This window comes from Protopterus annectens, chromosome 1.part1, assembly GCF_019279795.1.
Source record: "Protopterus annectens isolate FY-2018-M chromosome 1.part1, PAN1.0, whole genome shotgun sequence".
In the NCBI taxonomy this organism is placed as follows: domain Eukaryota; kingdom Metazoa; phylum Chordata; order Ceratodontiformes; family Protopteridae; genus Protopterus; species Protopterus annectens.
This window is the reverse complement of record NC_056726.1, coordinates 1,463,061,327-1,463,076,823: the sequence shown is the minus strand read 5'-3', so window position 1 is coordinate 1,463,076,823 and position 15,497 is coordinate 1,463,061,327. Positions and strand designations below refer to the sequence as shown.

Sequence of the window (15,497 nt, the reverse complement as noted above, 5' to 3'; positions counted from 1 at the left end):
AACAATAGCTCCTGAAAAAAATGTGAAATGAGCTGCTACTAGTGGTGTACATGAAATATTCAAGCTATAGAAAATAACAAAATAACAACAGAGTGCTAAAAAAAAATCCCATTTCTTTATTGTTAGTGCTTTCGTTCATCCACACTATACAATGAACTTTTTCAGACAAAAACCTACCCAACATTCCATGCCTTATATAAAACGTTATTTTTTTTAAAAAAAGGGGCAACGTTCTTCACCTTTTTAGCTTAATATTTAGATAGGAAGGGGAAGCTGTTTATGTCCACAACGAAATACATACATTTTAGTATGATTTATATTTGTTTTATTTTGATTGTGCTTTATAAGAATTCATAATGTTACATTTCTTTGTGCTTGTTAGCATTTTTAAATTTCATTTTGTAATTGTATTTCTTATAACGCACAACAGTTAAGATTAACCTAAGAAAGTTTGTTAATTGATTATTAACTAATTGTCTTGTATAAGGCATTGAATATTGGGTAGGTTTTTGTCTGAAGAAGTTCATTGTATAGTGTGGATGAACGAAAGCGCTTACAATAAAGAACTTAAAGCGCTTACGATACTGCTTTTATTGTTTTAATAAAGTGAAGTTGCTTCATACACAGCATGGTAGTACTTGCCTTACTTTTGGATTTACAATAAAGAACTGGGATTTTTTTGCACTCCTCGGCTGCTCTATTATTATTTTCAATAGTTTTTTTTCTGCAAGTGTTCTTATATTCAAGCTATAGGTCAGTACAATGCTTTTTTGCTGGCATATGAACCACTACTAAATCAAGGCCAATGAGCACTACTAGATCTCACACATGCACGGGCGGCCTGTAAATCTGGTATGACTTTGTGCTACCTTGCTTGGGACACACTTCTAGCACTTATATGTACGACCCTTGACAGAAGGCAAGCCTTGAATGCTTTGATCACTATGAATGCTGCTGCTGTCTAATCCCAGTGGATGAAGGCCCTCTGAGCAGATGCCCATGCCCAACTGGTTGCCAAACACTATTTACACTGATCTTCACGCTGGGTTCGAGGCACTGGTCAAAATCTGCACTGGGAAGGATGCAGAAACAGCTTATGTATATAATGGCTGACTGAAATCACCACCAAGTGAAGACTCCTGGCTAAGGATGACATCAAGAGGAAGTTCATATGGAGAAAACTGCAAACACAGTCTTCATGATAAGGCTAAATTTTACTCCTCTGAAGTTCATTATTCTAAATATAATTTTAGTGGCAGGCATATGGTCAATACATGGAAGGAACTTTCTCTTTAACAAGCACAGAAGTGTTGATCTCTGAAGCAATATCATCACCATCTAAATCTTTCCAAAGAAAATTCTGCTGGGCAGCATCCAGTAAGGCTACCAGAAAACAAATTTCTTCTGTGAAAGGGTCAGAGCAGGTCACTTTTCATTGCTCATAATGCAATGGGTGCCTAAAAATGGCATTTTGTGTTTAGAATGTTTACTGATAGGTTATTATACTGATGTTGAACCAAACAACTGTCCAGATAAGGCTAAACTCCCCTTGTCTCTGAATGCCACTACAACTGAAATTACACACCAACAGAATACCTTGTGTGCTGATACCATACCAAAAATAAAGACTGCAAATTAGAAGCGTAGTTCCTCACTTAGAAGTGGAAGAACCTTCTGGTATGATGGAAAATGGTGGCATGTATCCATATATATTGTGGCCATCTAAGCCACTTACAACAAAAGAGTGGTCTGAAGAGTCACCATTTTTTCTAAATTTCCAAAATCTGAGGTGCATGTTCATAGCAAACAAGTCTAAAAGATTTCTCCAGAGACTCTACTTGCACTATAAAGAAATTGTCCTGTTACCCTTGTAAGGAGAAAGTATAATTGTTTAAAATCTTACCATAACAGTAGATGTCCTTTTCACTGTTGCAGTATTCTTTACAACAGGGATCCCCTGCCAAGGGCGGCCCGACTTCCAGCCAGTATACCAAAGCCATTTGGTTGTAAAGGGTACGCTGTACAGCACACTTATGCTTCCCATGCATGGCACGGGGAATAAAGGTGACGTCCTGACATACCAACCTCAGAACTGAAAAGCCCCAGTAAGAATGACAGTCCAAGGATAAAGACAGGTAACAAGCACATCCAGAAGGAAAAAAGGACCAGGGGGAGGAAGGAAGGGAGGGAATACTGCAACAGTGAAAAGCACATCTACTGCTATGGTTTTACACAACTGTACTATGTCCTTTCACATCACTGTAGCAGTATTCTTTACAATAGGGAGAGTGCAAAAGCTCAGGAAGCAGACTGCGAGGAGGAAGGGCCAGTAGAGCCTTCTAAGGAAGCCAAGGAGAATGACCCTGGCAAAACCAGCTCTGGCCCTGGAATCACACCCAACTTACAGTGCTTATTAAAGGTATGCACAGAAGTCCAGCTTCCTGCCTCAAGAATATAATTAGTATCCAAACCCTTGAAAAAGCAGAAGAAGCCACAGCCCTAGCAGAGTAAGCCTTAACAGAAGGGAGGCTCTTGCCATGAAAAAAATAGCACAGTTTGCTTGGAAATGGGCAAACCTAAAGACCTAGGATGAAAAGAAAGAAAAAGCTGTTCAGATTACGAAAAGCTTTAGTTTTATCCAAACAATACCAGAGTTGTGTATGCATATCCAAGGTGTGCAAAACCTTCTCACTAGCAGACTGCAGAGAAGGGAAAAAAGTAGGCAAATGAATAGACTAATGAAGACAACTCATTAACCACCTTGGGCATGAAAAAGGAATTAACAAATCTCGCAAGACGTATGGTCATGTGAAGTGCCTAAACAGAACAACACTGTTTGTGACTATCTTTGTAGGGAATATGTCCTCCACACTAGCATTTCTCCTTTCTGGATGATATGAAACCCAACAACTAGATTACAAGGCAAACGTAAGACAAATAAAAACAAAACCCCCAAAGGGGCACTTTATCCGAAAGTGGTAGAACCAGCAGATGAAAGGGCACTCAGACTGACAATCGAAGATGGCATTCGGACTGGCAGCAAAGAAACTCTGAGGATGGTACATCCAGATGTCGCCTTTATGCCCTATGCCGTGTGCAGGGATGTATGTGCAATGTACAGTGTACCCTTTACAACCAAATGACTTTGGTATACTGGCCAGACATCGGGCTGCCCTTGGCAGGGGATCCCTATTGTAAAGAATACAACAGTGATATGGAAGGACACTGAACCTACTCTATAAGCCTCTTCCTTAACAGTTTGTCATACTCACAGGAGACAGAGATGCTTTTCGAACAGGCTGCCAATTGGGTAGAATTCCACTAAAATGCTACTTTCTTGCCAAAGTCTAAATATCCATCACCCGAAAGTCTGTCAAAATTTCTTTCTACTCTTGTACACAAACTAATATCCAGCTCCTCACTGACATGATTTTTTTAGAGGCTTATGGTGGGTCAAGTTCAGGGTTCCAAATGATTTCTACAGGTGAATTCTCACACCCACACCAAACATGAATCCTTCTTTCATGTCTAACCAGTGGAGTTTGGAGACAGTTTACACTGCAATGCCTCCTTGACCTGCGATGAAAGCGAATCCTTAGAAGAACAAACGTTACTGAGTACCTACCCTGATACATGACTAGACAAGTCACAGGTCTGTACGCAGCAAACACTCTGCATGGGCAACGAACTAAGCTGATTAGCTGGAAGGAAGAGGGTGCAAACACATTAGGATGCACCTTTCATGCTGGGAAACAGGAAACGCACTTCTTCCAGGTCTCAAGGTTCACTTAAAGATGGGGGAACCAGAGCAGAAAAATGTTTGCTTGGGGGGGGGGGTGATCCCATCTCTGAGGGACAGACATGCTGAGGCAAGGTCCTTAGTTAATCCCCTAAGCAAACTGTGAAGAGGAAAGTACAGTTGTGTACACTTACCATAAATGCAGATGTTAGAGTGTATTCACTGTTGCAGTCATTACAATTGGGTTATCCTGCTGGCAGGCTACCCTCAGTCGGCCTGAAATCCAAAGTCTAGGTCCGGCGTCAGTTGCTGTTGCCTCTTCCCTGACGTCAGTGCGCCAGCGGTATAAAAGATGCAGCCAACACCATTTTCCTCAGTTTTTCTTGCCCCAGATGTCAGGTGCCCCCAAAAGGATAGGCTAAAAATATGTCAATAAAACATGCATGCACCAAAGAAATATTTTGTCTTCATCTACAAGCAAATTCACCACATAGGTTGTATAGAACAGAGAAGTACAGATAAGATCCAGCAAAGAAATGGGGGATGGTGGGTGGGGAACCTGGACTGCAACAGTGAATACACTCGAACATCTACATTTATGGTAAGTGTACACAACTGTACTATGTTCTTCGTGTTTCACTGTTGCAGTCATTACAACTGGGTTGAATCCCAAAGCTAAGGTTGGGAGGCTGGAGCTAAATAGCATTAGGAGTGGCTATTAGGCCCTGCAGAACTGCAGTGGCAACGCCTGCCCTGGATTTAGAGTAGAGTGGTAAGTGGTACTGCTTTGAGAAGGTGTGCACTGAACTCAAGTAGCAGTCTCTAAAATATCTTTGGTTGGTACTCCCCTGAGGAAGGCTGCTGAAGTGGCTACTGCTCTGGTTGAATGTGGCCTAATGCCTTTAGGTACTGGCTTGCCATGTTGTAAATAGCAGAAACGAATGCAGTGGCCTATCCACTTTGAAATAGTCTGCTTTGAGATCGCCTTTCCTTGTGATTCTGCAGCATATGCCACTAGTAATTGCTCTTTCTGAAAGCTTTCGTTCTGTTCAAATAGAAGCGTAGCTGTCTATGTCCAAACAATGCAGAATTCTCTCCGCCTTATTCTGTGGGTTTGGATAAAAGATAGGCAGATGAACAGTTTGGTTAAGGGCCACACTGGACACTACCTTAGGCATAAGAGTCGGGTTTATCCTCAGAGAAACCCTGTCTGGATAAAAAATGATAAAAGGTTCCACAGCCATGAGTGCCTGTAGCTCTGAGACTCGTCTTGCAGAAGTTATTGCTAGGAGCAGAGCTGTTTTCCAAGATAAAAACTTTATATCAGCTGTAGCGGCTGGCTCAAAAGGAGGCAGGGCGAGTTTTTCTAAGACATAATTGAGGTCCCATGCAGGTATTGGTGATCTCCTTGGAGGCCTTAAATTTTTGGCCCCTCTGAAGTACTGCCTTAATAACGGACGAGAAAAAAGATTGGTGGCTCTGTATTGTAATGAGCCGAAATGGCAGAGGCATGAATTTTTATAGATGGAAAGGACAGGCCTTCTCAGTCAAGTATTGCAAAATCTGAGGAATATTTGGTACAGCTGTGTCAATTCCTTGTGCCTGGTTCCAAGCACAGAATCTCTCCCATTTTCCAGCATATGATTTTCTAGTATTAGGCCTCCTGGCCTCCAAAATGACATCCATCACCGCTTTAGTGAGAGGTGTGTTTTGTATGACTACATTATCTTCCATGCTGTCAGATTTAAGGTCTTGAGTTGGCTGTGCAGGATCTGATTGTTCTGCTGGGACAGTAGATGCAGCACTTGAGGTAAGGTCCAGGCTGGGCACTGAGACAAGTTCCTTAGGATTGGATACTAGTACTGGCGTGGCCAGTCTGGGGCAATCAGTGTCATTTTTGGCTTCTCCTGTCTGACCTTTAGGAGTACCTTGGGGAGGAGAGGCAGAGGAGGAAAGGCATACACTGTTAAGTTTTTCCAGCTGAAAGATAGGGCATCCACCTTCCATGCTTGTCTGTGATAAGTCCTTGTGCAGACTCTCTTTAGTTGGCAGTTGTGAGGTGAGGTAAATAGATGTCCGGACATCCCCATTTCCTTGTTATCATGCTGAAGACTTGTGGATCCAATTTCCACTCGTGGGGATCCATGAGGTTTCTTGCTTAGTTCGTCTGCCAGAGTATTTATCTTTCCTGGCAGGAACTGTGCCTGCAGATGTACTTGGTAAGTCAATGCTGTGTCCCACAAAGTCATGGCCAGTCTGCAAAGGGGGTAAGAATGAGTGCCTCCCTGCTTGTTTATATACCACATGACTGTGGTATTGTCCATCTTTATCAGTAGTTGGTAGGTCCTTGAAGGCTGTCAGGGCATTTTGAACAGCTAGCATCTCTTTTTGATTGATATGTAGATGCATTTGGTTTACGGACCATGTGCCTTGAATACATCTTCCTGCCATGTGGGCTCCCCAAGCATAATCCGATGCATCCGTTGTTAATGTCTGTGTGGCTGGGGGTAGAGTGAATGGCCGTCCCTTGTTTTGGTGACAGGCCTTCGCCCACCATCAAAACTTCTGTTGCAGGCAGGGAATGAGTAACTATAGTTTCCAGGCTGTGGCAATGTTGAGTCCAAACACTTTTTAGGTACCATTGAAGTTTACTCATATGCAGTCTTGCATATGGAATTAGTAGAATGCAGGATGCCATGAAGCCCAAAGCCTGCAGAATTTTTCTTGCATATAACTGGGCCTTTGATCCCAACATTTTGAAATAGGTAGTCAGTTGCCTTTGTCTGGCGTGAGATAAGCCATCTGGGCAGTTGTATTTAAGGCTGCACCCAGGAATATTATCTCTTGAGAAGGTACTAGTTTTGATTTCTGTTCGTTGACTGTGTACCCTAGGGCATGGTAGTAATCTCTTTACGAACGCCAGATGCTGTAGTAGAATGTCCTTGTTCTCTGCTTGAATGAGACAGTCGTCCAAGTAAGGATATATTTGTATTCCTCTTTGTCTGCAGAATGCAATTACTGGTGACAGGCACTTTGTGAAGACCCTGGGCGCAGCAGATAAGCCAAAGGGCAGTGCAGTGAATTGGTAGTGCATTGAGCCAACTTTGAATCTGAGGTATCTTCTGCATGTTTATCTGATTGGGACATGCAGGTATGCCTCTTTCAGATCTAAAGTCACAAGCCAAGCCTTCTTGCCCAACATGGGTAGAAGCTGCTGCAGAGTCAACATTTTGAATTTTGGAATATCCAGATATGTGTTTAGAATAGATAGGTCCAGTATTGATCTCCAGGCTTTGTCCTTTCTGGGTACCAAGAACAGTCTTGAATAGAATCCTTGTCCCTGCTCTTGCTCTGGTACTTGTTGAATGGCCCTCATGTCCATGAGGGATGAGACTTGGTTTTGTGCGTCTGCCCACTGATGTTTTGGCAGGTCTGGCCAACCGTTTGCCCTTGGCAGGGTATAGAAGTGAAACTTGTAGCCTTGTGACACTATGTTTAAGACCCATTTGTCCTGGGTTATTATATGCCAATTTTGAGAAAAAAGTGCTAACTTTCCCCCTAAAGGTGCTGCCAGAAGATAGTGCTTGGCGCAGGCAGGAGGAAGTCATTGGGACGGTTTCCTGTATGGCTGTGATTTGTCTTCTCCAGTTTTGGGGGTAGAAGCACCCCATTGTTTAGACCTGTACGAACCTTGGGGCTGGGATCTGCCTCTAGGGCGTCTGTATCTGCCCCTTTGTGGCCTGTCTGACACTGGAAAGGACCAATTCTTTGTAGGCCAGTGTCTGCTAAATCTTGGTGGCTGTACCTGTAAGAAATTCTTGACTGTTTGCAAAGATTTAGCTTTGTCCTCCATTTTCTTTAACACCTCTTCTGCTTTAACACCAAACAAAGCATCATGCTGTAATGGAGAATCTAATAATTTTGCCTTAACATGATCAGGTAGATTTTGTTCCTTTAACCAAGCATGCCTCCTAATGACAGAACCCATAACTGTGGCCCTGCAGGAGGCCTCCAGAGAATCAAATCCACATTGCAAAGTATGCTTTCCAACTTGTTCAGCTGCATGCAATAAATCCTGCATTTATTTGTTTTCTGCACATTCAGATTTATCAACATTTTCTGTTTAAGCAGTGACATAACATATTGCTGATATTTAAGCATATGAAACTGACAATTTAAAGCTCTTATAGCCAAGGTAGCAGAAGTGTAAATCTTTTTTTCCCCATCTGTCCAGTGCCCTAGAATCCCTGTCAGAGGGAGTAGGGTTTTTTGCAGTGGAAGCCTTGACCGCTTTGGGACCCTGAGAGATAGTTTCTGGGTCAGCAGCAGGGTTTTTGAAAAGGAAATTTATGTGAATCAGGAACCCTGTAGTATCTGTCTGGCTTAACAGGAGCTGGAGGTAAAGAGTCAGGAGTCAGACTGTACTCTGAAAATACATCACCTACAATGTCTAACATAGGTGGAATAGCAAGGGGCCTGTGCTAAGGTAGTAAAAGGAAGTCTCTGAGCCTTTTCTTAGATTCTAAATAATCTTGGCTCTCCCAGTGGAAATGCTCCCTCATGGTATGCAGAGTTTCCCCAATAGAATAATCCTCAGGAGGGGAGGCTGAAGGGATAGATTCTTCAGCATCAGAATCCTCATAGGGAGGAAGAGAGTATTCCTGACCAGAAGAAATGGAAACCTGATCTGAAGATTCATATTCTGTCTCTTGCCTAGGCCTCTTATCAGGAGGGGGATGGGAACCTCTGATCAAAGTAATTAGGTCTTCGGCCATTTTGGGCATCTGTTTATTAGGCATGGAGGCCTGTCCATGGGGCTGTTGTACTTGTTTCTTTGTCTTTAGAGGTGCTTTAGTCTTTGCCTTTGAAGCTGAAGTCGTTTTAACATATAACTGTGTAGGCCTGAAAACACCCTCAGAAGCTGATGCCTGCTCAGCGGCTCCGGACCCATCTGAGGGAATAGTTTCCGAGGTTCCAATACCTTGAGTTTCCAGTGGCCTAGTCGGCTCCACGCGGAAGTCGGAAGCAGCCTGCGGCTCTAATGTAGCGGGCGTCAGGGGCTGTGAAAGCACCTCACTGAGGACCGGCGAATCGGCGACTAGCTTAGAAGAGGCCTCATCGTCAGTTTTGGACCTCAAATGCCTGTCCTTTTCTTTACGTTTCTTGTGAATTCCGGTAGTCGGATGGCTATCCGACGACATTGTATAGTTAAATCTTCTGCCAAAATAGTGAAATGCAAAATCGTACCGACGCTTAATAGTGCGTTGGTTAAATCTAGCACAAAACCGACAACTAGCAACATCGTGGTCAGGGCCTAGGCAAGGAATACAGCAAGAATGAAATTCCTTATGAGGTATTTGCTTCCCACAAGAAATACAATTATTAACTTTTTCTGACATCGGTCTGGAGCAAGAAAAAAGTTTCCCCAACAGGGTACTTAGCTTTTTAGTGAAGACTTCGGATCTGAAATTTGAACACGAAAATCTCAGGAGTCGGCCAACCGGCACTTGCGAACTGCTTTTGCTTCGGGTGCCACGCGGCAAGAAAGACTGAGGAAAATGGCGTCGGCTCCATCTTTTATACCCCAGGGGCACTGACGTCAGGGAAGAGGCGACAGCAACAGACGCCGGACCTAGACTTTGGAATTCAGGCCGACTGAGGGTAGCCTGCCAGCAGGATAACCCAATTGTAATGACTGCAACAGTGAAACACAAAGAACATCTTTAACCTACTTGCCAGTGATAAACAAGAACTCTCCTGACTAGATGTGTGAAAACAAGAGCCTCCCTACTGGATCGAAAAGGAACCTTCAATTATTTGACAAGAAGCAAAGTACATGTGAATGTAAGAACTTTGGTCCTTATCACTGGGGCTCACGTATGTAATATGATGTGTGATGTCATGTCATGCATATGTCCCTAAGCAAGGGAAATTACATAACAAAAAAATAAGTAAATAAAAAGACACAGAAAGGTGGAGGGTAGAAACACAATCATAGTAACTGTAAAGATCTGTCAATTAACTCAAACAAAATAAAGAACAGCATGTTAATCAAATCTTTCATAAAGGGAACAATAAAATATGCAAATTTGCAAGACTTTCCAGTAAAACCAAAAACAAAAAAGTAAAGAATTTAAGCACATGTTAATGCAGACAACAATGAAATTTTCTCTTAGGATTACACAAAGAACATAGAAAAGGAGAAGGTGTGCGATTCCAAAGCAGTTTAAATGCCATTCATGTCACAATTCCAATGCTCCAGTTCCCTCTCTCACAGGATGCTGCTGAACGGCAGACAATTCAATTAGAACAAGTTATTTCTGAAACACTACTGCTATGCAGAAGGTGTCAAAGGTCAACGGAAATGCTCACTCTACTTCATTGAAACATGTTTCCATTTCTGTTGCATTCACATAACAGCATATGACAGGAACAGAAAAAAATGAACAGTTAAAAGAAAGAGACTTGGATTAATGATAACTAAAGAACATTTTTATCAAACCAAATATTGGTAGTTACTCTCCCACTCTATAATCAGAAGGCCAATAAATGCAGTCATTTTTCAAACACAGTAAGAGTACAGTGGACTCTCTGAAACATGGTGCAAGTCCTCAAAGCTTCATACCCCTATTGGTAATGTTTCCTTCTGGTATGACCCCCAGAACAATAAAAAAACATGCGTACAACTGAAACCTCCCAGTTTCTGAAAGCACGTTCCTCCGGTCTCAGTGTGTGCCTTTTTTAATCCTGAACTAAAGAAACAAGTCATGAATGAAATGCTTTCTTGATTCTAGCAGAAACGGCCAGCACTGCTACAAGAGTGGAATTTACGAAAGCAAGATGCTTATTAGTGGCAAGTGGAGATGCTGGCTAAGCATTCAACAGCATGGCCATTCCTTAGCTGTCTTCACTCATTCCCAGTCTTCCCAGTCCTCTTCGCTGTCCTAAAAGAAACAGCACATTGTTAGTGCACAGTGAAAACGACCACAACTTATATCAGAAAATAAACAGAAAATGTTTACTTACACACATTTGTCTGTATGATAACCGGGTTACCCAGCAAAATCAAACACACCCTTTGTCCACTTCTAACCCAGAACAAAGCCACACATACGTTTACACACAAAGGGATTGCAAAAGCATATGAACACGTACATAAAGGAACCAGACAGTTACTTGTGCTGAAATCATTACAGAATATTTAATGTTTATCCTATGTAATTGCACAAACCAGTACAAGTGGCCATATCCCTGGATGTATATACAATAAGTAGTGACCTGTGCAATAGAAAAATAAGGTCAAGCAGATCTTTCCTTGCAAGAAGGAAACAAAAGTTATGTATTTTCCATAATGATAGATCTGTGTTGTCTGTCTCCATCTGTTTCAACCTGTAGAATGTGACGTCCGCCAAATCCTTCAGACTTCAACTTGCAGTGCTCCAACTCTCCTAACCACAATCTCCCGCTCCTCAACAGACACCTCAGATTGAGTTTGCCCCATCTAAATATAGCTTTAAAATACATTTCTCCAAGTAGAGAGTAATTTTAAGGACTCCAAGAACAAAGGAGAATAAAACCTCCCCCACCTTGGTCATCTTAGGCAAGGAGATCTTCCAAAGAGGCAAGAGCAAGGGAGGAAGAGGGGGGGGGGGTTTGAACCAGATGGAGACCGACAATACGATCTATTGTTATGGTAAGGGCACAACTTTCGTATCCAATATCTTCTCCGTCTGGCTTCAACCTACAGGACAGAGTCCTCAGTCACAAAAAAATCCTTGGAAGGCTTTAAAGAAGGATATTTCGCAACATGGTGGAGGCAAAGGAAGCCATAGACCTGAACTGAATGTCCAGCTTGTAATGATAAAGGTGTGCTGGCTCATCCAAGTAGCTGTTGCACAGACCTTGTGGAAGTTCTGGAAAAGAAAGCTGTAGAAGTAGCTGTAGCTCTAGTAGACTGCCCTTTAGGTTTGCCATGCAGGGTCTTCCCTCTCAAGGCATAAGCAAAGGAAAAACAGTCTAACAGTCACTTGGATAATGTCACATTCGAAACAGGTCTGGATCATGAAAAAGAAAAATAGCTGACTGGATTTTCTAAAAGATTTTGTCCTGTCCAGATAAAATGTGAATTGCCTATGCACATCCAAGCAATGCAGCAAGTATTCACCCTGATTTGAGAAATTAGAAAAAGACACAAGTGAACAAACCTATTCAGGTTACTGTTAGGGGCTACTTTGGGCAGAACAGGACTAGTGTGCAGTGGGGCCCTATCTTTATGAAACACCCTGTAAGGAGAAGAATCAAGGCCTTGTAGCTCTGACACTCGCTCAACAAGGTAACGTCCACCAAAAACAAAGTTTTCCTACATAACTTTTAAGTCTGAAGGAGCAGAAGGTTCAAAAGGAGGGCCTGCAAGGCCTTGCAACACAAAAGACAAATTCCAGGGAGGAACCAGATCCCAAATGAGATGGTGCAAATTAAATGCATGTCTGAGGAAAGCCTTGGAAATTTTCAGAGCAGCCAATGAAACATTATCCCTCCTGACATGAAAATTAAAAATGGCTGCCAGTTGTATCTTTACTGCAGAAAAACTAGAGCCTGAATTAAATAACTTGGCAAGAAAACTTAGACCTGACTAATGGAGCAGAAAAATAATCAGATCCTTGACATTCCTTACACATCACAAAATGTTTCCATTTACTGAAATACACTTTTCTAGTAGATAGTGCTGTGCATATTTTGTCATCGTCCCAAAAGCTATCAGACAGCTTGGGATTCCTGGCCATAAAGGGACCTGAAAAAAACATGTGGTTAGCTTGAGGGACTGCAGATTAGGAGGATCCAGATATGCTGGATGAGAAATAAGATTTGGAGTAGGATCCAGAATCCAAGAAGGGTATCGCAAAAGAGGCCACAGAAAGCAGCACCACACCTGATGACGCCAGAAGGGATCTATGAGGACCACTGCTGCTCTCCAACAGGTTGCCTTCCTAGAGAAATTTAGCAATCAGAGGCCCTGGGGCATAAGCATGTAGCAGTCCCAGGGACCAAGCATACAGAATACCTTCTCTGGGTAACAGCCCCTGAGGGGGACTAAGGCATAATAGTTGTTGCACTTGGTATTGGAAGGGGAGGCAAAGAGGTCACAACATGGAGTGCCCCAGTGCCAGAAGATATGAGCTGTCATTCGTAGAAAAAGAAAGTTCCTGCTCAAGCTGTTGGCCAGAATGGTGGAACTCCATGGGACATGCATTGCAATCAGAAACCATTGAGGTGAAATCACCTATTGCCAAACCATCATGGTCTTCCGACAAAGAAGATAAGAATGTGCTCCCCTTGCTTGTTGAGATAACAGACATACTGACCATCTGTATCAAAAATCATACCGCTGGGGAGGAGATCCTGAAATGCCTGCAATGCAAGGACACTGATGTGAATGTTGGTCTCTGCAGAACACCAAGACCACTGAACTGTCCTCCCTTTGAAATGTCCCCCCCACCCATGAAGGGAGGCATCCGTGGTGACTCTAGCCACAGTAAGGGGAAGAATGATCTCCCATTGGTCACTAAAGGGAGATTGTAAATACCACCAAATCTGATCACGACATATCTTTGTCAATCTTACTGGAAAGTCCATTAGATGGGTCAAGTATGACCACTGCACTGTAAGAGTCCACTGCAAAGCTCTCATGCAATGCCTTGCTAAGGGAACCAACCCTACTGAAACTGCCATGTGGCACAGTTTTCAATACTGCATGAGCTTGAGGCTTTGAAAAGGCAAGCACAGATACTGGCTGGGATCGAAGGTTGATCACTCTGGTTGATCACTCTGGAACTTGGGAATCTGGCGTTTTGACTGACAGCATGTGAGTGGCAACCTATGAATTCTAATGTCTGAATGGGCTGTAGATCGGACTTTAGATAACTGACCATAATCCCTAACTGGCCGCACAACTACAGTAAGGTATCTGTGGCAATAAGTGGCTTCTTGCTGCCCCCATTAGAGCATCAATCATCCACGTAAGAAAAGACCGGCAAACCCTGCAGCTGGAGCCAGGCTGCAACCACTGCCATGCACTTGGTGAGCACTCAATGGGTGGTAGTGACAGTGAATGGCAGGGATCTGAATTGTTAATGCCTGGCCCCTGGCTGGAAACACAGAAACCTCCTGGAGTGCCTCCCTTTCTTGCCATGATGGTAGGAGTCCTTGAGTTTTATTGAGCACATCCAATTGTCCTTCTTCAGTAGAGGTAGAATGGACTGCACTGTAACTTCTGGAATTTGGTCTGTTTCATGAAGGGATTCAATTTGCTTAAATCCAAAGTAGGACTGAGGTCCTCCTCCTTTGGAGGGAAAAAAACAAACAAAAAAAAAAAAAAAACAAAACAAAGAAAACCTTGAGTAGACCCCAGAACCTTGTTGGTCGGGTGGGACATCTTGGAGGACTCAATCTGCCAGCAGCTTCTGAATCTCTAATGCTGCCTGCAGTCTCTGATGGGGTGGAAAGCCTGGGAGACTTTAGTAATGGACCTTGTAATTTCTAAAAAAGGAAATGGTATAAGTTCTGGATTTGACTCTCTAACACCAACACGTCTGGGGTGATGGCCACCCAAACGTTTGGGTGAACAGCCAAGTGACCCCCAGACTGCCTTCAGGATCAATGAAATGGCCCACTGCAGAAGGGTCTGCAGAAGCCTCAATTTTGAAAATCTCTTCTGCCCTGCAGGTTGCTCCATAACAGCTCCTCCAGTTGCCACAGGCAGAACCCTTACAAGAAGCATCCTGAGAAGGTTGCAGCAACTTTCTAAAAGATATGTTTTTCATCTTCAGATTCCTTGAGAAGGTTTACATAGGGGTAGCAAAATGTACTCCTCTGGTGGACAGCATCTTCCCTTCTTGTTTGCTCCTACTAAGACTGTCTTTAAACAAGGAAGAGTCATCAAAAGGGGTGTCAATAAAGGACCTCCCTGAAGCAATCTGCAAAGTTGCACAGGCACATCCCAAACACTGCATCGCATGGCAATGCAGATGCCAGCTGCTCAGGATGAACCATTGTCTGCATTCAAAATGACCCTCATGGAAACATCAGCAATAGACAACACTTATTTATTTTATATTTGTTTACTGGGAAAGTCTGACTTGGAATGAGCCAATTTTCAGCGGATGCCTGGGGAGAAATGCTCCAGGCGCATGTCTTTGTAATGTGGGAGGAAACCAGAGCACCTGCAGTAAACCCACACGAATGCAGGAAGGACATGCAGACTCCACATGGAAGGCACCCCAGCTGAGAATCAAACCGGAGAACCTCTTGCTGTGAGGCGACAACTCAAACTGCTGCACCACCGCGCATCCAACACAGTTGACAGCGGAGACCCCTCTTCTTCCACGAGATCAGTACTTTCGGAGAGAGACTCATACCTCTCAACCTGGAATCATCAAAATTCTGTACAAAGGCCCATAAAAAGTAGGTACAACTGGCTAAAACATCTGGACACACTCAACATGAAATTTGCATAAATTATGTAACCCTACCCACTCCAATGAAATTGTGGGATACTAACATTCAAAATTGAAACTGAAGAACAGACAAAATATTAAACACAAACTATAACCAGAATGCTGTTTTATTTATATTAACATCTGAACTTGTATCGAACTGAAATGTAATTTTCTTTTATAAAAATACAAGAAGCTCCTACACTAATATTAAATAACACCGCTAAATGTAACAAAATTACAAAATATTAACTAATTATCCAGCA

The 15,497-nt window shown here is 42.9% G+C and overlaps 1 protein-coding gene across 1 annotated transcript in view; it reads right to left on the bottom strand.

Annotated features, from left to right (window-relative positions):
- Positions 1-10,209: 10,209 nt before the first annotated feature.
- The window catches only part of BSDC1 (BSD domain containing 1), an 871,248-nt gene continuing 865,960 nt past the window's right edge, over positions 10,210-15,497 (bottom strand). The window contains exon 11 of the mRNA XM_044082455.1: positions 10,210-10,683. Coding sequence (XP_043938390.1) covers positions 10,651-10,683 — 33 coding nt within the window. The 3' untranslated portion in view covers positions 10,210-10,650. The remainder of the gene's footprint in view (positions 10,684-15,497) is intronic.